This window comes from Saccostrea echinata, unplaced genomic scaffold, assembly GCF_033153115.1.
Source record: "Saccostrea echinata isolate AGI-Se365-2 ecotype Australia unplaced genomic scaffold, CSIRO_AGI_Sech_v1 ptg000003l, whole genome shotgun sequence".
Lineage (NCBI taxonomy): Eukaryota > Metazoa > Mollusca > Bivalvia > Ostreida > Ostreidae > Saccostrea > Saccostrea echinata.
The window spans coordinates 11,247,117-11,272,924 of record NW_026889752.1 but is presented as its reverse complement, the minus strand read 5'-3'; the positions used below and the strand labels follow the sequence as shown (position 1 = coordinate 11,272,924).

At 33.8% G+C, this 25,808-nt stretch overlaps 1 protein-coding gene across 1 annotated transcript in view; it reads left to right on the top strand.

The window, feature by feature from the left end:
* LOC133178577 (E3 ubiquitin-protein ligase rnf213-alpha-like) overlaps positions 1 to 25,808 on the top strand; it is a 137,730-nt gene that overhangs the window by 44,142 nt on the left and 67,780 nt on the right. The window contains exons 21-44 of the mRNA XM_061313290.1: positions 10,087 to 10,223; positions 12,979 to 13,053; positions 13,212 to 13,318; positions 13,943 to 14,084; positions 14,196 to 14,394; positions 15,489 to 15,732; positions 16,513 to 16,659; positions 16,805 to 16,907; positions 17,037 to 17,202; positions 17,403 to 17,571; positions 18,846 to 18,979; positions 19,304 to 19,501; positions 20,141 to 20,263; positions 20,497 to 20,617; positions 20,736 to 20,977; positions 21,132 to 21,214; positions 21,518 to 21,651; positions 21,807 to 21,899; positions 22,150 to 22,335; positions 22,460 to 22,635; positions 22,811 to 23,033; positions 23,177 to 23,347; positions 24,723 to 24,785; positions 24,910 to 25,019. Coding sequence (XP_061169274.1) covers positions 10,087 to 10,223; positions 12,979 to 13,053; positions 13,212 to 13,318; positions 13,943 to 14,084; positions 14,196 to 14,394; positions 15,489 to 15,732; positions 16,513 to 16,659; positions 16,805 to 16,907; positions 17,037 to 17,202; positions 17,403 to 17,571; positions 18,846 to 18,979; positions 19,304 to 19,501; positions 20,141 to 20,263; positions 20,497 to 20,617; positions 20,736 to 20,977; positions 21,132 to 21,214; positions 21,518 to 21,651; positions 21,807 to 21,899; positions 22,150 to 22,335; positions 22,460 to 22,635; positions 22,811 to 23,033; positions 23,177 to 23,347; positions 24,723 to 24,785; positions 24,910 to 25,019 — 3,546 coding nt within the window. The remainder of the gene's footprint in view (positions 1 to 10,086; positions 10,224 to 12,978; positions 13,054 to 13,211; positions 13,319 to 13,942; positions 14,085 to 14,195; positions 14,395 to 15,488; positions 15,733 to 16,512; positions 16,660 to 16,804; positions 16,908 to 17,036; positions 17,203 to 17,402; positions 17,572 to 18,845; positions 18,980 to 19,303; positions 19,502 to 20,140; positions 20,264 to 20,496; positions 20,618 to 20,735; positions 20,978 to 21,131; positions 21,215 to 21,517; positions 21,652 to 21,806; positions 21,900 to 22,149; positions 22,336 to 22,459; positions 22,636 to 22,810; positions 23,034 to 23,176; positions 23,348 to 24,722; positions 24,786 to 24,909; positions 25,020 to 25,808) is intronic.

Genomic DNA, 25,808 nt, shown 5'->3' with positions numbered 1-25,808 from the left:
CAGTTATCAAAACTTTACACGTTATATGTTTTAACCTATCCCTTTTACATGTAAAAAAAAAAAAAAGTTTCAACATATTTTATCAGTAATTAGCTGAGATTTTTGTAAGTAAGATTGTCCTCTCCTATATACAAAGAAAATAAACAGAAATGCGCGTTACACAAAAAATGTAAATAAATATATTTAGAGTGCAGGGTATGAAATAGTTTATAAGAACAGAAAAATATTGCAGAGGGAAGAGGGTTGTAGAAGAAAGAAAAATGATTACGCCGATCATCAAAATCTTTTTCGTTTTATTTTAGATTTACTTGTGCAAAGCTTTAAAAATGTTTGTTATTAAGGCGGCCCACAAATGGGTCCTCATGGAGGATAATATCGAGGGCTAATATTCATTTATTATTTCTTATGGTGTGAAATAAAGCGGATCTTAACTCATTGTACATTTTAAAATGCAGAAAATAAATCTCGGTGTTTTCGTTAATTAACCCACAGGAAGACTGCGTTTATCTAAAGGACTTATTTTAGATAAATCTGATTTTATATTTATACATTGATGGTAAATGATAAAGTTTTAGCGTAACAAGATTTCCTATTCCTTGAGAAATCGTTTATTTAAACCCAAATATATTTTTATTAAAATATTTTAAGTACGTCTTTCAGATTCTAGCATTTTATGCGATGTCAATTATGCGACGAAAGAGTAACAGTTACATGTATTAGCGGAGTACCAGGCTATTTAATGTTAGGAAAATCTGACCCTTTGATGTCTGTGATGAGTGTTTCGGACATCTGTCTATACAAGTTAAAGGCGACCCGTCGAAATGATTCTAGTGCTGCCATTGGAAGAAATTAATGACAGGCTTCAGCCAGCCCATCGTATGCAAAATAAGATTAACATGGTAACATTTCCTGCGAAAACTTACACTCTTTCAGAAATTCTATTATCCTGTGTTCTGTTGAAATCTCCGAACGTTCTCTATACATCAAGGTAAGATATCTTTTAATTTCTGGGTTTTTTTTATGTAAAAGTAAATAAAATAGTTCATCGATTCATTAAAATCTCTTTAGTTCATGAGGTATCAAGCTAAAATAATTTTGAGGCTTCAGATTGTACCACATTATCAAAATTTAGGACATCATCTTAGCAAAATTGTAGAGCTTTAGGTGTTAATTTATTATTTTAAATAGATAATTTAAAACAAACGTCGTGGAAGAAGTACTCCTGTTTACATTTTTTAAAAACAATACATTATATATACATTTGTAGTATATCTCTATGATATATACATGCAGAGAGCAAACATCTTAATTTTCACAGGCCACAGGTCATTACTTGACCTAATCACACGGCGCAATCATGCACGAATCTAGAAGGGAGGGGGGAGGGGACCCCTGGAATTTGCAGAGTTATTAAATATATATACTATACCAAGTAAAATTGACCTTGGAACCCCCCCCCCCCCCCGAAAACACGATCCCTCCTCGAAAACGCGGATCTATGTGAAATTGGTGTGAAAAATCATAGCTATCTCTGTGAAATGGGTATGAAAAGTCATGGGTATAAAGCTTTAAATGTCAACGAACACCCCCCCCCCCCCCTCACGAAATAGGTTTTTCACGTTTGGGAAAAGAGTCGAGTTTTTTTCTTTTTCTTTTTTTGTCTGTTTGTTTGTTTGGTTTTCTTTTTTTAAATATATATCTTTTATGGAAAAGTTTTTTTTTTTGAATGGGGTGGACGAGGGGTCCACCCCCCGGAAAAAATTCCTGGATCCGCGCCTGGCAATAATAACTACCAGTACATAAAATGACAATGAGCATGCTTTTCATGTATAAAAAATAGGGATGGGTATCGCCAAAAATTTCATATCGCGATATATCACTTCAATCCTTATCATGAACTACAAATTTTTAAACAAGAAATTTGAAAATCTGTTGGAAAAATCAATGCATTGCAATCACCCCCAGGAACAGCTGACAAACACTTCTGTCCCTGTTTCGGGCTGACACGCCATTGATTCAAAGGGGAATTCGTAAGGTATTTTGCTTCAGCCTTGTTTCGAAGTAAAACTACGGGAAAATTCTGGTGATTAGTGTTTTACATGTATCTGCACATTTAGAGTAAGATGGGGAGGTTTTCTGAAAAGGGAGAAGTAAGTTTAGACGTTTGATAAATAATAAAGTCGTCATGGTACGTGGTAATTAGATTCTTGATTTTTCGGGGGGGGGGGGGTCAAGTATTAAATTTGAAATCAAGGTCAACTCAATAGGCAAAAAAAGGTGTGGAGGCTCATAAAAAGTCTGTGGTGCAGAGTGCCAATATATAATTTCATAGGAAACTTGAACTGTGCACTTCGAATTAAAATGGACTTATACGTTAAGTGTGTGTAATTCTTTTAAGCTTTAATGAAAAAAAAAACCTGTAGAATTTCAAGTTGACACATACACACATACACCTAAACAACCTCCCACACAATCCCACACCCTCTCTCTCTCACACACAGACACCCTCACACAAAACACACCCTCACAAACATTAAAATGCCATCTACTGGCCGTTTATAGTACAATCATCTTCACATTAGGTAATATGTAATTATTGTACGTAAATACATTAGATTCACTTACTTTGATCGTCAACAGTAACTGCTATGTCCTTGTCATCAGTATCACTGCTTCCTACAAAGAGGGAGTCTACTGTGCGTCGCAATTTCTGGGATCTTCTTTATAATAAAAAAAAATTAACAAAAAATCCGTCGGCATAATTGTAGAATGGCTGAAACATATCACTGGAAATCGAAATATTTGCCCTCAATAGCGTATTCGAATTCGATTGGCTATATCCCAAAAAATTACCAATCAAATTAAGAGTAACTGTTTGACATGCGCAGAAATAAAGGAGCGGAAGTTAAATACTCATTCAAACATTTTGTTGCAGATCGAGAAAAACATGTATTGAAGATGAAGATCTTTTGCATTCAAGTGAAACTGTCAAATCAGGACTAGGTAAGATATATGATTTTGACTTAAAAAGCATGTGCCATTTGTACAAAGTATTTAAGTTTTAAAGAATGATTGAATGTTAAAAGTTAAATGTTCAGCATACATGTATTAAACAAGACAAGATATAGAAATGAGAAATAATAATAATAATAAAAAACTTGTAAAAGGGTGAATATATATACATATTTTTGTTCCTTTAGTACTGGAAAATCGTAACGTTAAGACTAAAAGAACCGGTATTTCTTTTAAATTATACCAACATTGTACGTACTTAATGGATTTTTTTTTAATCGAAAATTTATTTTCCTGTAAGTTTTAATTGATTAATTATCAACTGGAATGAATTTTTAAAATCCTATAGTATGCCGTTTTCTTTAAATCTCTGAGCTTCCACATTATGAAGATATCTAGACTGAATGTGTAACAAGAATTTTTGATTGCGCATTCGATAACTTCGGATAATTCCCGGCGTTACTGACATGAAACAGCCGAGATGTGTCGAATGAGCAATTGTTAATCCATTCCTTACCCTTGAGGTTATTTTTATCAGTGTCCATATAACAAGAAGTAGTAAGGCTGAGTTTTCCCATTAATATAAATTTATACGCAACCATCGTTCTGTTCGCATCACGGAGTACACACATGTAATGAATAATGGTTCAAGGGATAATAACAACTGTGTAGATAGAAAAGACACTGCTAACTGCCCTGTTTTAAAATTATTTTCACAAATGCCGCTTTTCTAATTTTAAACTGACAAAATGTCAGAAATACTCAAGCTGTAGAAAGTAGTTACAAAGAAGTGTCATTAATATTCTATTCTAAAGTAAGAAATAGGCTATTAAGTATTTTCACGTGCTTGATAAATATAAGAAAGAGTTAAGAATTTTTAGTAACCTTTTAACATCATACAAAACTTAAAATTTCATTAATTATTCTCTTACGGACACACGTCTTTTAAAAGTTATTCTTATTCAGTATATTTCAGGAATATCCATGGAAGCATATTTTCTGTTGAACCCGCCCGTTTTAAGCAAATTGCTTTTCCATGAACGTATACGTATTTTTATATGCTATATGTATTTATATTATTCAATTCACTTACATGTAATATGTATATCCTAAAGACATAGCAAAATTTGATCTATTACACCAGTATTAAGTTTCTTTCTTAAATGAGACCCCCCCCCCCCCCCGAAAAAAATCCGTCAAGTCGATTAAAACTGGTACATCAAATTCCAGTAATTTTTTCTTTTTTTCATCATCTTCGCTTTTCTATTATTTCCTTTAAAGTAGAAATTTACCAAAAAAATCGGCATGCGATGATAATCCCTAAAACTTATGAATTATGTTTTATCGAATACAGCCCGAGAAATTAATAACATTTCTATGACAGGGAAAGAATTTACGACTTTGTAATATTAAAATATAACCAAAATTGTAGTTACATATAAACTGGAATAGAGTAGTCAGATCAATACACTGTGTTACCGACGAAAGATTAACCTGTTCCACCTTTCAACAGTAACCAATGAACTCGTCCGTTGACGGTTGTGGGAAATTCTACGAAAAGGAAAAGCAATCGTCGGTAACCAACGGGTGAATCCTATCTTGTGAACTGGTTTTGATAATTTGAAATTTTGTTTTGTTTCCTTGATACCTATTAACAAACGTGTGAATATGTATTCAATATGCCCAGAATAGGTACTCAGAATAATTACCGTGTGGTGTTGTTGTGTGTGTTTAAATAATTGATGTGTAAAGTTGTTTTTTTTTTCCATAAATAGATAAAATATTCAGTATGCTTTCATAGAAAGTAAACATCATCCGTCTCCCTCAGCCGCGCTTACTCTTTCCTCGGATACTTAATAAGGCCACCTAAAAAATAATTTTCGTTTGCCTAAATTCTCCTCACTCAAAATGAAATCGAAGTACTGATATTCTTCACTGTCAACCGGAACTCATCCATTTACTAAATAACAATGAAACGTAATGATTCATTGAAATATCTCGTAATAAATGTATAATTTTGGTTACAGATTCTGATACCCTAAAAGAATATGAAGCAGTGAATGAAAGAATGGGATTGTCTTGTGGAGTTTTAAAGAAACAATCGAATTAATGTTATACTAGACGGCATCGACTAAGATTAAAAACCTAAGGTAATCTCTCTCTCTCTCTCTCTCTCTCTCTTGATATTAGGTAATCTTTATATATATATATATATTACGGACTCTTTGATCTGTTATCATGACACAGAGAAAAGATAGGACTGGACAAATATTTCCTCATATTAAGCAATACAAGTTTTTAAAGAAAAATCTGCCAAATTAAGTCTAATGCTCATTGTCATAATATAATAATAGGAAGTGGTGCCATATAAATCTATGCTTTGATTTTTAAAACATATTTACAAATTATACGTTCATATGAAAAATGATTGGTCTTTGTTAGGTAAAGCATTTGAACGCATGTAATTAATCTACAGTGAATTTCATACCCTATAATGGAATTTGTTACAGGAACTATTATACAAAGTGACTTTACGCCCTTAAGTGGCAAAGAAACAATATTAAACATTATTTTTATTGACTTCTTCAAAATTGTCAAATGGACGATTTTTTACGCAGCAACTGGTTCACTAAGATGTCATAATTCTTCTCTTCTGCTGTAATAAAGCTTTCATTTTGTCAATTGAATGAGGATATTTGAAATAATAATCTGCCTGAGAATTATAATTTTATACGCTCATCTTAAGGCAGGGCATATTTTGTTATGGCGTTCATGTTTGTCCATGTGTCTGTCTGTTTACTTTTTCGTGTCCGGCTCATAACTTTTATACTATGAGCCTAAAATTAACAAACTTTGTCAGCTGGTACACCTTGTGTAAAAGGTGTGTTTCACTCTAAATATAGGTCATTGTGACCTTTAATTAAGATGTTATTGTCAAGAAAGGGGAAAATCCTGTCCAGCTCATTACTAGATAACTGTTAGACCAAGAACCGTAATACTTGGCCATTTGATGCATCTTAAATAGAAGGTTTGTCGCATCCTATTTAAAGGGCACTTTGACCTTCATTTAAGGCAAAATTTAATATATATATATATATATATATATATATATATATATATATATATATATATATATATATATATATATATATATATATATATATGTCTTTACATTTTAAATTATACAGTCCCAAAAGATGTAAGAATATTGCAAATATTTAAAAAATGTTTCATCAAGAAAACACAGTTTTTTTCTCATTGCTAACTTTACAACAATTTTTAACAAACATAAAATGTTTTGTTTGTGTTAAAAACAAGAGAAAAATTCCACATTGGTGTAATTATCAAGCAGTAGTCAAGAAGAATTTTAATATCAAATTAGATGTTGAATTAGAGATAAATTAATGAGTTTCTTGTGAGGAATGAACTGGTAGGGCATCTCTGATCAGGCAGATGTTATCTAGATCTCTTGGGAATTAAGCAAAGGAATTTAATTGCCCAGTCTTGGATAAAACTACCTTGTTGTCTAAACTCTTTCAAAATAAATCCTGTATAAAGTAATGAAAACTAATTTGAAATTGTACAGTGTGAATTTTTTTTAATATTTTCCAGCAAATGACAATGGTATTAATTGCTTAGATAAAGACTTTTTGCAATACACAAAGTCTGGAAAAGGGAACAAATCTGATGGCAATTATGGCTGCTTAAATATTTGGGGGAGGGATCTCCTTCAGGGTCTTGGTTTACTCATCTTTTGGGACTTGTCCTAACCTCTTTTATTGGATATGTTTCCATTAGGAAGAACTGGCTCATTTTGCCACATTTTTAGAAAAAAAAATAAAGATACCAAATGCAGTTTATTATTCAGACATAGTTCTTACCTTTTTTTTAAGTATCTGAGGTCAAATTCCATGTTTACTCCATCACACTTCTCTGCCTAAATCTGTCCAGCATTATGCACAAATGCAATAAATTTGTTTGGTGAATGTAAAAATTCAATTAATGGTTTATTTGACAATATATTAGATAGAAAAAAATATCAAAGCATATGAATTTTACCACTCAAATGATGTATATTTTTTACAGGGTATTACAGAAGAGGAATAGAATATTACACTGTGGCAGTTGTTGAATTCTTGGGAGTAATAGAGAAGAACAAGTAAACCTACTGCAAGACTTTTTTAGGAACACTCGATGAACAATTTATCATGTCTAATATTAATATGAATTTATTAATACTAAACAAAAAAGACACACAGAAAACTGCCAAAATTTCTTTAAATTTATCTGAATTAACTACCTTAGCTCTCTAGCAACCACTTGTTAAAAATATTTACTTTTTATATTATATTTTAAGCAATCAGCGTTTAAGACTTGCAAATAAATCTTTTTTCAGACTTATTTTCTTAGCAAGTAACTGTTATCACATGTTATAAACATATAAATTTAATAATGAATTTCTTATCAAACTGTTGTTGAAAAGTTGTTTTCCTTTAAAGTTTTCTGAATTAACTTCCCTTGTTATTCTAGCAACTAGTTGCTAAAACATTTTCAGGAAGCTATCTAAGATATTCTTAACAAGCAATTGTTAAGGTTAAGATGTTCTTGAAGCTATTTCAGATTTTCTTAACAAGCAGTTGTTAGGGTTTAGACTTATTCAGGCATCTACGATATTCTTAAGAACCAGTTATTAGGGTTTTAAAAGAATTGCATTTATTGTAACATAGCTTTCTTAACAAGCAGTTGTAAAGAAAATATCTTGAACATACTCCTATTCTTTTTATTAAAAAGTTAAGACATTTTTCCCAATGTTTCCTGAGTTGTCTAGCCTTGGTCCTCTAACAACTAGTTGTTAAGAAAAAGAATATTTCTTTAAACTTGTATGTGCTATATTTGCTTAATAATTTTAATTGATTGTCAATTGTCAATTTTTATCCCGGTTTTCTAGCAAATTTTAAAAGGATTCCATGGACCTACTTCTAGCATCCTTAACAAGCAGTCGTTAAGACTTTATTCCGTTTGACTTCCTTTCCATTTCTAACAACCAGTTGTTAAGAATATATCTTGTGAAATTCTTTTGGTATTCTTAACAAGCAGTTGTTAAGACTTTATTCCGTTTGACTTCCTTTCCATTCCTAACAACCAGTTGTTAAGAATATATCTTGTGAAATTCTTTTGGTATTTTAACAAGCAGTTGTTAAGACTTTATTCCGTTTGACTTCCTTTCCATTCCTAACAACCAGTTGTTAAGAATATATCTTGTGAAATTCTTTTGGTATTCTTAACAAGCAGTTGTTAAGCTTTTATTCCGTTTGACTTCTTCTCCATTCCTAACAACCAGTTATTAAGAATATACCTTGTGAAATTCTTTGGGTATTCTTAACAAGCAGTTGTTAAGAATTTATTCCGTTTGACTTCCTTTCCATTCCAAACAACCAGTTAAGAATATACCTTGTGAAATTCTTTGGGTATTCTTAACAAGCAGTTGTTAAGACTTTATTCCATTTGACTTCCTTTCCATTCCTAACAACCAGTTGTTAAGAATATACCTTGTGAAATTCTTTGGGTATTCTTAACAAGCAGTTGTTAAGACTTTATTCCATTTGACTTCCTTTCCATTCCTAACAACCAGTTGTTAAGAATATACCTTGTGAAATTCTTTGTATATTCTTAACAAGCAGTTGTTAAAACTGTTTTACTTAAGGAGGTTGGATCCTGCCATCAAAAGTAATGAGAATTTTTTATCAAGTATATTTTTAGAATTTATACACATAGCTTTATTAAAAATCAAAACAAAAAATGGGGGTCAATGCGCTTCTTTTGGCGCTTCAGAGCATTTAGTTTGACCTTTTTGCACTGTAAATACGTCTTACACATAAATCAATTTTTAAAGTTTTTCCTTCAATATTTTTTGTTCAAATAAATTATGGTGAACAAACACAGTCTTATTTCATCTTAAATAGACACATTAAAATTTGTAACAACGAAGAAATTTTCGAATTACTCCGCATGTTCAATTATTTGACCTTTTTGCACTCAAACATTCTCATTTTTCTGGCATTAAAATTTAACAAGCAAAAAAAATCATTTGAAAGTAATGACATTTTACTGAATTTAAGAAGAATGGTTAAAAGTATCGTATATATTCAGAAAAGAAAATTAAAAGTGGGGGTCTGTGATGTTAATTTTTAGATATTACTAAAATAGTGCTAATTTTAAGCTTAAATTAGGGCTATTTTTTTCTTCATTTCCACAATATATTTGCTATATTTATCAAATATGATGATAGAATTCATGACAGTTTATTTAATAGATAATTTAGTACCAGTATAAAACAGTCCACTGCACAAAATAACTATGTGTGCAGCCTGCATGTAAAAATAGGAATCCAAACTTAACATACTTTAAATACTTCAAAAGAGAAAAAATGATCATTTTCTTCTAAATAACCTTCCGCCACAAAATATAGTTCCTCACTTAATGCTTTTGGTATGGAATTTAATCATGGAGTTTTAACTGAATATAGTTAAATTGGCATTGTAGAATCCAAATTTATTGTAAGAATTAAAACATTATGCAGAATTTTTGAAATATAGGTTAAGATAAGAATCTGCTCAAAAGCTCAGGAGCGAACCTCGTTAATTTTATTTAACAAGCAATTACTTAAGAATTCCTTCAGCTTATTTTTCGTGTTCTTAACAAACAGTTGTTAAGACATGCCAGATATATAATGGTTTCTTTAACAAGCATTTGGTAAGAATTGGAAAATAAAGTGTTTAAAGTATGCATAGATTTCAGTTGTCTTTTTTGTTCTTAACAACCATACAGAGCTTTTGATCAAATGGAATTGATCAAGTTAGAATGGAAGGTGTTTGCGACATTAATTCCCGTACTAACAACCAAAGAAAGCATTTTATTGTTTAAATGAATATCATTATTAATAAGTTTTTAATCTCATATATATGCATGTACATTACATTAATTCTGTTTGATTTTTGTTGTGAATTACTGGAATAAAGCTGAATACATGTACATCTGATGTAAAGTCTTTACTATAATAATTGTCTTCTGCAGCACCACAGCAGCAGACACCCTTATTCCAGACCTAGAACAGTTGTGGGAGGAATTCCTGTCCTCCATTTCCTCCAGTGTGTCAGACTATCTCAGTGTGGAACACCTGGGGATCATCCTCAGGAGACTCGCAGAAACAGGTCTGTATGCATACTAAATACTATATAATACATGTACTTACATCAGTAGAATTCTTGTACAGTCCTTAGTTTGTAATGTCCACTATACAGTACAGGCCACGAGTTTTCCCCGTCGCACGGTGGAAAACACACCATGTGAAATGGTCTGTGTTACTCTGTGTACACGGTGTAGCACAGTGTGTGTTGATTTGAAATACACAGGTAGGCACACCGTGCCGCACCGTGTCTAGAAAAATCCCAGCTAATGCTCCCCGTGTCCCACCGTGCCCGGAAAATTCCCTCCGTGCCGCACCGTGTCCATAACATTACAGAGAAAATCTTTTGGTTCTGATAAAAACTTTAAAATTTAAAAACAATTAATCACTTTGATTTATATGTATAATTATCGTTTTAAAATCTAGAAGACATTGACTGTGGTCTGAATCGAACTAATGACATATGTACATAGTAGGATTAAAAAATCGGTTATCATATGCCTAGAAGTTCGTATTTCGTTAATTTATTTAGCTATTTTTTAAAATTATAATTTGGATTGAAATTTTTAATGTGCTCATGCAACGGAGAAAGACTCCATCGAGCTGCATTACATGTAGTATACGATCCGAGCTGCAGTTTTTTTTAGTATACAATCAAAGCATTAATTTTATATTCCTGAGTAGAGCACATTTATTGTGTTAATCTTGTATTACTCTGAATTTATAAGCGAGAATCGACAGCAAAAACACGAAATCCCTCTGTACAATAATGTGCGTATTTCTCGTAACAGATTTTCATAAACTAATATTTTGAAAAGCCTTTCAGTGTAAGTATGTAATAAATTTTTCTTTATTTGAAAAGTGTGCAAAGAAACAATGTCAGAGAGAGAGAGAGAGAGAGAGAGAGAGAGAGAGAGAGAGAGATATTTCATTTCGCATAAAACTAAAAAAAAAGTTCGTTTTTATAATGCCTAAGAGTATTTCTCGTAACAGACAATTGACTTTATCTTTTCATAAACTAGTATTTATGCTTTTGTTTTAAAATCCTTTCAGTGTAAGTATTTAATACGGTAAGTTTTTATTTAAATGAAAAGTGTGTAAAGAAACAATGTCAGAGAGAGAGAGAGAGATTCTTATAAATTTAATTCTTCGTTTTATTTACATTACCAAAGTCACAATTAACCATAATGATTATATAATTCTATTTAAATTCCGTAACTTCGTTTTATATTCAACTCAGTTACAAATGTGTTCAATCAATTTGTTCTCCGCAACACACGAAATCCTCGTGCTGTACCTGTCAATCAAAATCGCACGACGTTAGGTGGCCCTGAAAGTTTGTTTATGCGGAAAGTCTTTCTCTTGTGATTTGAAACATTCTTATGGTCAGTTCCGAGTTCACACCTTTCTTTAAAATATATTTGGATAGAGCCGGAGGGCTGGGGCGCTGTGTGTTTATCACACCTTTCAAATTCTTCCGTCCTGACCATATCATGTGTATAACACACTCAAGTGACTTCCAGCCGAATTCATCTACCGGGTTACACCACCAGTCCACCACACGATTTTAAACTTGTAAATTATCCTTTTTCAGACACATATAAACATGTACATGTAAACAGTTAGATTATGACTGTTTTATTTCACCATAACGTAACATATAAATGTAAATCCACAGACTTTCGAAGCGGGGGGGGGGGGGGGGGGGGGGGTAGCAAACATAATGCATGTAGCTTGAAAGAGGCTGGGTATTTTTTTTTCTTGGTTATAACTACACATTTTCTTCCTTAAAACCATGATAATACTTTGACCATGAGAAGCTTTGTTCTATACATCCCCGCTCTACATTCGCTAATTGATTTTTTTTTCGCAAACCGTACGACACATTTTTCATAAAATAATCTCAGAATAATGTAATATTTGTACAGTTTTGAGTTACCAGCAATAATCCTTAATCGAAAGTACATGACTGTATAATTCGCCGAGTAGTATAATCAGAGAGCAGAGTTCATGTGTGTGTATCTGACACGTTTTTTTTTAATTTTATTTATTTAGATGCATATTTTTTTAAAAATCTTTTTACGTAGCAAATGATTTATAAAATAAACCAATAGGCATGCATCTGATAAATACCACATACCGTATAATAATAGTCTGACTATTGAACATATTTTTTCTCTTGTATAGTTAGGCTTTTGAAACGTGACTTACATGGATGTACGAACACATTTTGAAGAGTTTGTATTTCGCTGGACAAGAGCACGTGGATCTTAGATTTTATGGCATCTTATTTGTTCAAACATCTGTATATCTCCTCGGTCAATATTGATATTTTTCTGTTGAATAACAAACCATATTCACCACCGAAAGAGTCCATAATTGTATAATATTTAAGAAAAAAGTGAAAAATATCTGATTTCAAAGGAAATTGATATAATTGATTGAATTAAGAAAAGAAAAGTTTTTATTATAAGTTCTGCTTGATATCATAGTGGGACACTGTGATACACCGCGCGTACACACCGTGTTACACGGTGCGCAGACACCCTAACTTCAAAGACGCCGACACTGATCGAGGTCCACACTAAAGCGTGGACTTTCGGTCCACGGGGCCCCGTGTTTTTCAGGGAAAACTCGTGGCCTGTACTGTATATATATATAGTACTAGAATTACATATTGGTTTTGCTGCCATTGTATTCTCAATATGTTAAAATATTTAATTTTAAATTTATGTATATCATAAATAGAAGGTGAAATATTTTTTCTTTTTAATATATAGAAACATTTACTGTGAACCGACCTTTTCTCAGTTGCTTTAAGAGAGGAGAACCAAATTTGCTACTTTGTCAACAAGGTACATTACTGGTACATATATGTAAACAAAATGTACATAAATAAACAAAAGTCTAATTCAAATTGCTTAAAGATGTTTTTTAAATAAACTGATTTGTCTAGTTCCAGGGTTAAGTAATGATAATTATTTAAAGGTATGGAATATTTTCTAATTTTCAGATGAGATTTTGAATACGGTGCTGACAATATATAGCTATGATCCGGATCAGCCTCTTCCTCAGTCGGATGAGATCCTGATGTGTACTCCACACACCACTCTGGATGAGGTCAGTTTTTTGGGTGGAAAAGAAAAAAATGTGAAAAGATACAAGACCACAATTTAATATTAAGATGAACTTTACTTGCAAGCATATTTTTTTAGCTCTAATGGTCAAAGACCAGAAGAGCTTATGCGATAGTAAGGTGTCCGTCGTCCGTCCGTCTTTCTGTCTGTCTGTTTGTAAACAATTTTTCAAAACGCTACTCCTCCTACAGTTTTGATCTGATTTCAATATAACTTGGCACACAAGTAGACTACACTAAGATTCATAATTTAGTGCATCGGTTTTTGATTTCGATGAACGGTGTTGCCATGGTTACTAAAAATAAAAATTTCTTTGAAATTCCTTTAAAACGCTACTCCTCCTACAATTTCGGTTTGATTTCAATATAACTTGGAACACAAGTAGACTGTACAATGGCACATAACTTAGTGCATAAGTTTTTGATTTCATTGAATGGTGCTGCCATGGGTGGTTACTAAAAATAGAAATTTCTGTGAAATTCCTTTAAAACCCTACTACTCCTACAGTTGATTTCAATTTAACTTGGCACACAAGTAGACTACACTAAGATACATAATTTAGTGCATCAGAGACAGTACTAAATTTAGTATTTGATGCTTTTTGTAGGTGGAGATATTTTGGAGGAGAGCTGTACTTGACACAACAAACAGAATCCATTGTTTGGTTAATGGAGACCTTCTGGATTATGAAGTCAGTGATAAAGGGGAGAGGAGACTGGATCATCACATGCAGAAAGCTGTAGAACTTGGTACTTATTCAAATACCATGCCTTATAAATAAAAACACATCTTGGTTTAATTGAATAACATACTTTGAAGTTATTATAATATAATTAAACCATATTTTAAATTTTGTATAGATATTCCCTACAAACTAGTGGTGGTCTGTAGCACAGAAAGAGAGTATCACTCCAGAATTGTGGCGGCCTTGGACAAATACAGACGCCCCCCTCTTCCTCTGATGACGCATAACAACATGACAAAATATATCAAAGATAAGCTGACCTTTGACATCAGGAGACCAAGTGCTACCCCTGCAGCTGAAGCTGACTTTGAACAGTAAGTAAATCCTGTTGAATATACATTGTAGTTTGGCGCAAAGTTTGGGAGATGGGAACATTGAAATCATCTTGTCCTTCTGTCTGTCTTCCTGTCTGTACAATCATGTCTGGTCTATAACTTTCTAATGAAGAAACATTGTAAGTTCATACTTCATGCAAAGATTACTAATAAACAGAGAGTGTGGCATTTTCTTAATCCAAGGTCACTAAGAAAATGTACTTGGGCACTTAAAACAAGATGTGTTTGTGAAACACTATTCCCCGGTATGGCAGCTCATTGCCAAGGTTAAAGTTTCTCAAATGCAAGCTAAGTCAAACTCCAAGTCAAGGTCGAGCAATAAAAAATGTTGGTACTCAAGGGAAGCTCTTGTCACAAGGAATATACTTGTGAAATATGAAAGCCCTTGCAGCAACCATCAGAAACTATGGTCAAGATTGAAGTTTTTTAAAAGTAGGTCAAATTCCAAGGTCAAGATATAGAGGTCAAAAGTGTGGTTAAGGTCAAAATTGTTGGTACCCAAGGAAAGGTTTTATCACAAGGAATACACATGTGAAGTATGAAAGCCCTAATGCCAACTGTTCAAAAGCTATGGCCAAGATTATGTTTTGGTAAAATTCTGCAAAACTCCAAGGTCAAGAGGTCAAATATGTTGGTACTCAAACAAAGGTCTTGTCACAAGGAATACAGGTGTAAAATATGAAAACCCTAGCTCTAATCAGTCAAAACTTGCGGGCAAGGTTAAAGTTTTTTCATACAAACAAACAGACAGACGGAGACAGAGCAAAAACTATATGCTCCTGAATCTTAGATTGTGGGGACATAAAAATTGAGGGAATATTAATTTATGAGCTATCTGACATTACCTCTGGTTAATAATCAGGTTCATCAAAATTTCCTAAGCTGAAACAGTTTTATTTAATATATATTTTTAGTTTTTTTTGTGGATGTATGATTTGTACGCAACAAGACATTGTTTTATTATTTGGTTATTTAGTGTATAATCATCTTTACTTTCTGAAGACAGAATTTGTACTCCATCATTCAGGATGTGGGCATTTATGAATTAATATTTGTATTTCGTAATTAAATAGCTGCACAGTCAGAGTGGTGAAATCATGGAGAGCCGGAGTTGGGAAGAGTTTACACAAGAAAAGACTGGCAGAAAAACTCCATGGTCTACACGGTGGCGTGATCAGAAGCAAGAAGGCAGTGGTGTCTATTCCGTTACACGAGAGGGAAATAAACATTGATGACATCATGGGTGTTCTCCTGGATAACACCTTGCATCCTGGAAAAATAGAACCAAGACTGTTTCACATTGATCTCTCTCATGAGGTAAGGTTAATATGCTGATACATGTATAATGGTCTTTTTTCCAAGAAAAATCATGGAGATTCAAACTATATTAGATATATATTCTTATTGAGTACTGGAATATTGGGACATTCAGCAAGGGTCACAAAATCCTTAAAACATGAAACATTTTATCTAATCTGAGCCAAAGGCTCAAAGAGCTAATGCTATGAACATTTGTGCAGTGTGTGTAAACTTTTTGGAATATGGGCCATATAACTCAAGTACCTCTTGGTCAATCTTTGTCAGATTTGTCACAGAATATCCTTGGCCCAATGGCTTTCATTTGTACTAAAAATAGGGAGTTACCCTTAAGCAAGGGGAGATAATTAGGGAAATAAAAACAATAGTAGTGGTTTTTAAAACCTCATCACGAACCACTAGTGGGCAGATTATCACCAAACTAAATGAATAAGGATAAGGATATGTTGTAGATAAAAATTATTCAAGGCATCATCCTGGCACTAAGGATGTGGTCTCAAAGTCACTTCAAAATTGACCTAAAATGATGTTTTGTTAAAACTTTGATATTTTGTCCACTATAAGGACTAGGATCATCAAATTTTGTCAGGTGATGCATCTTAGGACTTCATGTCATGTTCACTCAACAGTAGGTCTTAGACTTGAAAGTGATAAAGTTGTACAATTTATCAGAAGTGTGATTCTAGGCCTTTGAGCCTCTTGTATGATTTTTTGCATTTGCGGTTTAATACTTTACATTGACTTGTATCAAATTCTGTATAATGATCATTGAATGTTCAGGTCCAGGAGGGAGTGGACTATCTGTTGTTCCAGTTACTGATCCTGGGCTGTCTGACCAACAGTACTGGACATGTGTGGAGGAAGCTGCCCTATGACCTCTACATTGTGGAAACCATGCCTCTTTTGGCCCGGGACTACCAGGAACAAGTCAGCTGGAAAATTTATACCAATTCTTTTAAACACTATTGTTGGAAATATCATTCTTTATGCCAGAGTTTCTATGATTCTGAAGCCTTTCAATTTTATGTCATATAAAAAATGAATGTTATTTTAGAGTACTTTATTTCTATAGAGAGGCTATATAAAATGCATGCATAGATGCCTGGACATTCTGCCTGATGTGACCTGTCGATCTCCTCAAGAAAGTCTGAAGAAATACCAAGGAAATGCTCCAAGTATTGAAATTTTTTTTTTTTGGCAATCTACATAGAAACAGGCTAAAATAGTGTATTTAAAGAAAATTATTTGTAGTTTAAAGGTTTATGTGCTTATATTATGCATTGTATATTTAAATCTGCTTATAGATATTGGGCAAAATGACTTACTGTTTGATGGGAAGGAGTTTGAGAGCAATGTTTTCCAGAGGCCGTTCCAGTATCTGTACAGACTGGACATGAATCGAGGCTTAGGGGATGTGGATATGAGGAGGACAGAGGGAAACCCCCAAACCTGTCTACAGACACTGCTCAAGTAATAAAGATTACTAGATGAACAATATATTTGTGTATTTTTTTAAAATGTATAACAGATAATAATTTTTTTTAAAATAAGGGATTTGTTTGCTTGTTTTGAGCTGTCAAGTACATGAATACAACTGCCACTCTACCTCCCTTCCCATTCTTCATAATTTCAATTAAACTCTTCAACTTTCTCCTTACTCTTTCATATAGGCACTGTGGTATTAGAGACCCCTCGTGGGCTGAGCTGCGACATTTTGTCTGGTTCCTTAACACACAGCTGGTGGACTTTGAGAACTCAGCTTTCCTTGGTCTTGCAGCTGCAAAAGATCTCCCAGGATTTTCACAATTTGTGTTAAGATTTCTCATCCAGATGTCTAGAGTAAGGACTAAATTTTTTCTTTCTCTTTCTTTTGGGGGGGGGGGGGGGGGGTAGACATATGATTTTATTCAAATCTCCTCCCCATTTTAATTTCTATGCCATAAAGTTGCAATGACTTAAATTAAGATACTTATATTTGCACTATGGATTGACTGATAAGAAGGTCAGCTATGATTTTTTGAGGATAACACCTACAGATACAAATGGCATTGTTTCAGATCTGTTGTTGACTATAAATTTTTGTACACCATCAGTCTGTCCATCAGCTGAGGGTTTAGACCCTCAAACCTTGTTAGTTGATGCATTAGGGGGAAAGGGTATTTAGTGATCCAAAAGTAGGTCACAGTGACCTCATTTGGGATATTATTACCATACATAGCCAGATTATGTTAGGAACATACTGTGCAGAACGTGAGGTGTAGAATTATCAAACCGTGTCAGTTGATGCATTCTGGAGGGAAGGTGTTTCATGACCCAGAAGAGGTCACAGTGACCTCATTTTGAAGTTCTGTACATGTAGCTATACATAATTTATATATAGTCAAATTGTTTCCAAGCCATATCTTGCACAATGTTAGATGTATGGGTAGAATCATCAAACTTTGTCACTTGATCAATGCATCTTAAGAGAAAGTATGTCATGATGCAAAAGTAGGTCACTGTTACCTCATTTTGGCATTTTATGGCAATGTGTACATTACAAAGGACTTACAGTATGTTACAGTAACTTATTCCTGATATAATGGATGTAGTTGCAATTAAGATGGCTGCAACCTGTGATCTAGTATGCAATAAATAGATTTGCATGTAGTTCTAGACAGGCATATCTTGTATTTTAGGGATGCACTGTATTTGATTTTATGTTATAAATTAAATGAAGCATGTTTGGGTTTGAAGTGTACGTTGTATATATTGATACATGTATGAATATTACTTAATAGGTACTTATTTCCATTGATCAAATTCCATGAATTAACATTTTCAGATTAGTCAGCAAGTGCAATCAGATAAAAATTAAGTTATTTGATTGTATCATTGTGACAATGATATGAAAAAAATTTGGCAAGTGACATATAACCTTGTATATTCAGGTAAAGACTTGGTATAAGTGATAAATATCAAACCTAACTTGCTTAAGTACTGTATAATCCATTATTTCTGTACAGTGCAATGTATTATGAACATACCTTGTAGGGATTGTTCATTTGAGAAGGACAGCTCTAGAAATTTTATAGCCAATTAATTTGTGTAATTGTAATGATTGAATATTACAGGACTTTGCTACCCGGTCCCTGAATATGAGTGAGGAGTCCCCCATACAGATGTTACAGAGGATGGACACTGAGGAGGAGGAGGATGAGGAGGACGTGCTTCATCAGTTTCAGCTCAGGAGGACGTGGGAGAGCAGGTAAAATCTGTATTCTGGAGGGGGGTGCACCTCATCAAGTAGCCTTTAATGGCTGGTAGTTGATGGGGTAGTAAATGTTTCTCAGAATGAAATTTCTGATTATTCTTCTGCATTTAAAAATAATATACAAAGGGCTGGCCTTGTGTGCTGCTTTGAACATTACAGTAACTGTTGTTGTAATAGATAACAATTTCCCAATGAGTGGATATAAAATCAATGTATTTTAGCTGCCTTGTAAAATACTTTACAATGGACTTTTGACAAACTTTTTTACACACACATGTATTTGAAAGAAAGACTTTTTTTCAATATTTTAATATTTAGCCCCCATCCCTACTTGTTCTTCAACCCTGACCACAACTCCATGACATTCCTGGGATTTAACATAGAGAGGCAGACTGGTAACCTGATAGACGTACAAACAGGGACCGTCCTAGAAAGGGGGATAATGCAGAGAAATCTACAAAATGCCCTCACCAGAAACAGGGTCCCTATCAATGAAAACTTCGACAATCTCCCGAGGTAATTTACATATATGTCTAAAGTTTTGTCATGATTTTTCAGAATGAAGAAAAGGATATAGTTTTGGTATGGTTATTTATCTTTCCAATTAATTTTAATACATTGAGTTGATTCAAACTTTAGTATGTTGTTGCACATTTCCTGTAGATTTTGCATAACCTTTATTTCAGAGCATTCAGAGTTCAAGGTCACTTGTCACTAAGATGCTAAATTAATGAAATAAGACTTAAATCAGTAACGTTGAATCATTGATTAAAGTTTCATCAATCCCGGACATGTATATGTTGTTTATTGCTGCATTAAGTTTTGTTTGTAAAGTTGAACCTCGTTATCTCAAACTCGATGGGACCGAAAAAAAACTTCAAGATATCTGAGGATTAGAGGTATCGAGGGTAAAATCTCAAAGAATAAGTGGTTGGGACTTCCAAATCACTTCGACATTCCATGGTATTCGAGATACATGAATCCAAGTTTGAGATACCAAATTTCAACTGGATATATATGGATTCAAGAAGATATCATTGAGGACATATACTTGTAGTGAGGTTATTGTTGGAAAAGGAGGGGGTCATCTTTTTTGAAGAACAAAGAAGAAAAAGAACAAAAACAAACATAAAAAAAACATTCTGTATTTTTCAGAATTCAAAAGCTCATCAAACTCTGCAGTGTGATGGGTGTAGAAGATGTATTTGATCCTGACCCGACCTATGAACTTACAACAGACAATGTCAAGAAGATACTAGCTATCTACATGCGCTTCAGGTAATGTAAATATTTGAAGGAGGGGTACATTCATTTGTATTTCCAAGTCATGAGGAAAGTTCTGCTTGGTCTTTGCAGCTCAATAATATATGTATTAGCAAAGGCATTGCTATTGAAATCTGCAACTTGCAATAATTATATATAAAGTCTCTTCATGCTCCAGTTTAAAAAGTCAAAGCAACAGCTGAATAAATTGAGATAGAAAAAAACTCTAAATTTCATTTTTGATTCAGATGTGACATTCCTGTGATTATCATGGGAGAGACTGGATGTGGAAAGACTAGGCTTGTCAAATTCATGTGTCAGCTTCAGTGTCCTATTGGGGTGGAGGTTCAGAATATGATCCTTATGAAGGTAAAATAATTTTTTTTGTACATGGATTAGATGAACAATGTACTAATTATAAGCTCATTTGCTTTGAGTTGAGCTTTTGCATGAATCATATTATTTTGTACATCTATATGCTGTGTAGGTTCATGGAGGCACACGTAGAAGTGACATCATCAGGAAAGTGCTGGATGCTGAGAGAATAGCCCAGGAGAACACAGCTAATTATGGACAAAGACTCTATACTGTGTTATTCTTTGATGAAGCCAACACCACAGAGGCTATAGGTCTAATCAAGGAGATTATGTGTGACCGCTCAATGGAGGGGGAACCACTCAAACTCTGTCAGACCCTGAAAATCGTGGCTGCTTGTAACCCCTACAGAAAGTAAGTGATTCCTGCTTGCTTTTAAAAACATTTCTCCATTATCTGTAATTACTCAGTACTGATTCTCTCTCTCTCTCTCTCTGACCAAATCTGAATTCCAATCTGACAGTCTGACTTGTATTTAGATAATGATAGATTCTCATTTCAATTGCAGACATTCCGAGGACCTGATCAAGAGGCTAGAACAAGCAGGACTGGGTTACCATGTGGATGCTGATAAAACCACAGACAGAATGGGTACTTTTACTTTCAGTGATATCTTTTGAATATATAGTACTGATTATGAATGGAAACAAAGTCATTCTGACTAGAGATTATAAAGCTTCTCTTTACAAGCACAGTATTGAAGTATGAATCTTCAGATGAAGTACATGCATGCACATTGTATGAAATTCAAGATGAAGTGTGTGTAAATATTTGAAATGTGTTTGATCCAGAATATTTCTAACAAAGAAGTGTCTCATTTCTGGTAAATTTATATTCTCATTCTTCATACTTCTCATGCATGTTTTGATTAGTTCTGTCTGGAATGTATTTCAGGTCGAGTTCCCATGAGGAGACTTGTATACAGAGTGCAGCCCCTCCCCCAGAGCATGCTCCCCCTGGTCTGGGACTTTGGACAGCTAGACACCAATGTGGAGGAAATGTACATCAAACAGATGGTCCTCAGATATGTAAGTCAAAGCAAATGAATTTAGAATAAATTTCAGGAAGGTGGAATTTAAAGAGATAAAACACATCTATTGGATCATTTCTTCAAAAACTTTCTAGTAAATAAAATTCTGTTTGGATAAGAAGAAAATTTTCATTCATTCTGGTTTCTTTTTAGATTCGAGGAGGAAAACTGCCAGATGAACCAAATTTAGACACAACAGTCAGTCATATTCTTACATCAGCTCAGGAATTCATGAGGAGACAACAGGCAAGAATATTTGAAACTTAATAATCTGGGTTTATGAGTATCGGACCCTTCCCAAACCAAAGTTAATAATAATGGCAATGATATACAGTGTATTTAATATTTAGAATTTTTGTTATCTCAAAAAAAAAAAAATTCACAGACAGCTTAGTATTTATGAGTTTACAGTGATTGTTTGTAACAATTATTTATTTCTAGCTTTGTTATACACTACTTAATTACTTACTTCACAGTAACCTTGATTATTCTACAGGATGAGTGTAGTTTTGTCAGTCTGAGAGATGTGGAGAGAGTCCTAGAGGTGATAAGCTGGTTCTACAGACAGAGTCAGGGGGAGACAGATCTGTTTGATCTGATGGAGGAGGAGGAGGAGGCAGACTCAGAAGAAGAGGAGGAAGAAGAAATGGAGGACCAGGAGCTGGCTGAGCCTCAGCCTCAGGTCAGGGGAGGATATTTAATTCTTTCAGTTTTATATCTTTAAGGTTTTAGGTAGAGAGATCCTTAAAGGTTGTACTATTTGCTCAAACAGCATACTCTAAAATTGACCATTAAAATCATTTCAGACTGTCAGCGATTTGACAAAGTCACTTGTTCTTGCTCTTGGAGTCTGCTACCATGCTTGTCTGAAAAACCGAGAGGAGTTCCGAAAAGAAATGGTCAATGTGTTTAGACATCCATGTGTACTTCCTAAATTTGGCAATCAGAGAGGTGCTAAACAGATGTTTGACATCATTACAAGGTGTGTACTATGTTCAACTCAAGTTTTTGTTGCAGATAATATCCAATAAATATTTATGAAATATTTTGTTTGTAAAAGTATTACTTATTTGCAGAAATGCAACAGAAATGAAGTCTATTTTACAATGCTTGCTGATTATTATTCTAAGTTTACTAACTGAGATTAGAATTTTTAGATGCCAGAATATTTTCTTGGAGATTGATAACTTGGGAGCCAACATTGCCAAGAACCAGGCTCTGAGAGAGAATGTGTTTATGATGGTGGTGTGTATAGAGCTGAGAATTCCTCTTTTCTTGGTGGGGAAACCTGGCAGTTCTAAGTCTTTGGCTAAAACCATTGTAGCTGATGCCATGCAGGGAAATGCTGCCCACACAGAGATTTACAGGAACTATAAACAGGTGAGAAATTAAACTGAATGGATAAATGTTAAATTTTTTTAGTCATAATTATTGTTAACTTTATAATTAGATATTTTCTCTAATTAAGAGACTTGTGGTACATAAGATCATGTTTCTATTTGGATTTGTTTATATACATGTAGGTCCAGATGGTGTCCTTCCAATGCAGCCCTTTATCTGTACCAGAGGGAATTGTGGGTACTTTCCGTCAGTGTGCCATGTACCAGAAAGACAAAGATCTTAACAGATTTGTCTCTGTTGTCGTACTGGACGAGGTTGGACTGGCTGAGGATTCTCCCAGAATGCCTCTCAAGGTCAGAGGGATCATAAGCTTTTTATGCCCCTGAGATCAAGGGCTAAGGGGCATGTTGTTTTTGTTCTGTCTGATTATTTGCCCGTTTGTATCCAAGTTTCATCTTGGTTATAACTTGAACATAATGAATTATCAAAATCAGGGTTTACATGAGGGTTTAAGTCAGATATAAGTACTGGTAATACCATCATTAAAAAGAGGCATTTAATTATGCAAGCTCAGTCTTCGAAATTAGCGTCGGCCCATCGGTCCTGCGCCGACGTACAAACGGAAGGAGTCATGAATAGTACAACTAAATGGTTCCTTGAAATAATTTTGGGCCGACGATGATTTGCCGGGAACAAGTTACATGTAACGTCAATCACATCTTCTCGGACCTTTTCGGGGAGCTTGGAAAAATACACCGTTGTTTTTCTTTACGGCTTGTTGGAAAGGCTTAAGAAGTTGCGATTGAAGTTAATGTTTATTAGTTTATGCATTTACATTAACTTTTATATCTTTCCTGCATTTTAATTGGATATATTAAACAAATTAACCAATGAGTGTCTGTACAAGAAATTAGGACTTAAGATGGGTAAAACTTGTTATTTCTATCAAGATCGTATCAATTCTTCTTTTCATGTGCATTTTACTTAAGTACTGAAGATTTTGTCCCGTAATTTTACGCTATATGTGTGCGGTTACAAACTTTCCACGAAAAATTGTCCAAGTATACTTAAGTAATTTTATCAACATATTGTGGCAATCTAAGAAACCTGCGTCATTTTCTACCCACGGATTTTAAAAACTGAAATAATCCCAAAGAAAAGTATGTTTACAGTAATATTAACACATGTTAAACTCATTACGTGTTATTATATATATCATCAAGTAAGACTGTGTGACGATTAATGTTTTACCGTTTCATATTGTTAATACTTGCGAGTTGTAGATACCCTTTATTGAATTGACATATTTCATATGAAGTGATTAACTTACCGATATCATCAATACATGAAAGTTTATTTTTCCCAAATATTTGATGGTATTATTTTTGGGCCTACACTGCCCTGGAAGGACTCATGTAGTCCCTTTACCTGTGGGTCCTTTGGATCCATAGAAAATAGTTCTGAATTTCGAACACTGTGCAAGCTGCATAGATTATTGCAGAGAGCTAATAATAATATAATAATTATGCTTAATGACCTAAAAATCATTCAAAGTAGAAAATATGTACGGTGAAATTTGTCTAATCCAATATTCACTGGGACACAAGCGAAAGAGAATATAAAAACATTGGAAATGAAAATGATGTTCAGAAAACAATGACACATACAGGGTGTTATATTAGACAGTTTTTAACTGCACTATCGTGATCAATTTTTTCATGATTGTAGACATTGCACCCTTTGCTAGAAGATGGTTGTCAAGGTGATGAAAAGCCAGAGGAACATAAAAAAGTAAAGATTCTTTATATAGTTTTCATCTTGCTTTGCGTCCTCACCTTCATGTTCTTAATGATGATTTTACATACAAATGTATATACATGTATCAATAAAGTCCTGTATATTCTTGATATTTTAGGTAGCGTTCATAGGAATTTCTAACTGGGCTCTGGATCCAGCCAAAATGAATCGAGGGATCCTTGTACAGAGGGAGGTTCCTGACCTTGAAGAACTTGAGGATAGTGCAGAGTAATTCAAAATTCAAAGAAAAACTGTCAAACTTTCATATTCTACAACTTAAATGGAAAGTCATCTTACATTTAAATAACTTTCAACTACTGTAACTTTGCATCGAACCTTTAAGGACATACGCAATGTAGTTTGAACTTTATTGTCTTTTTCCCTGGAGTTGAAGTGTTCCAATACTTAAAGGAACTGTGTGCTACATTTTAATGTCTATATATGCTGTTGCACACTTCTTTTAAAACAAATTTGGATAAACAAAACAACTAGAATATATGTATAGTAATTTTTGTATATTTTTCTTTGAATTTTACAAGAATTTTCATCAGCCGATATCTTTTCAAAACCCCTGGTAATGCAAGCTGCTTTTTTGTTGATGAACATCTGATGGCACTTTAATCTTAAATTAAGAATATCTTGAAAAATTATCAGTAGGTAAAGTACGTTGCGTATGTCCTTAAATCATTAGGATTAACTTCCAGTTATAAATGATGTTGCAGTCTTAGATATTTTTAGCTCACCTGAGCTGAAAGCTCAAGTGAGCTTTTCTGATCACCCGTTGTCCGTCGTCCGTCCGTCCGTCTGTCTGTCTGTCTGTAAACTTTTCACATTTTCAACTTCTTCTCAAGAACCACTGGGCCAATTTTAACCAAACTTGGTACAAAGTATCCTTGGGTGAAGGGGAGTGTAAATTGTTAAAATAAAGGGCCGTGTCCCCTTACAAGGGGAGATAATCAAGAAAAGACAAAAATACGGTGGGGTCATTAAAAAATCTTCTTCTCAAGAACCACTGGG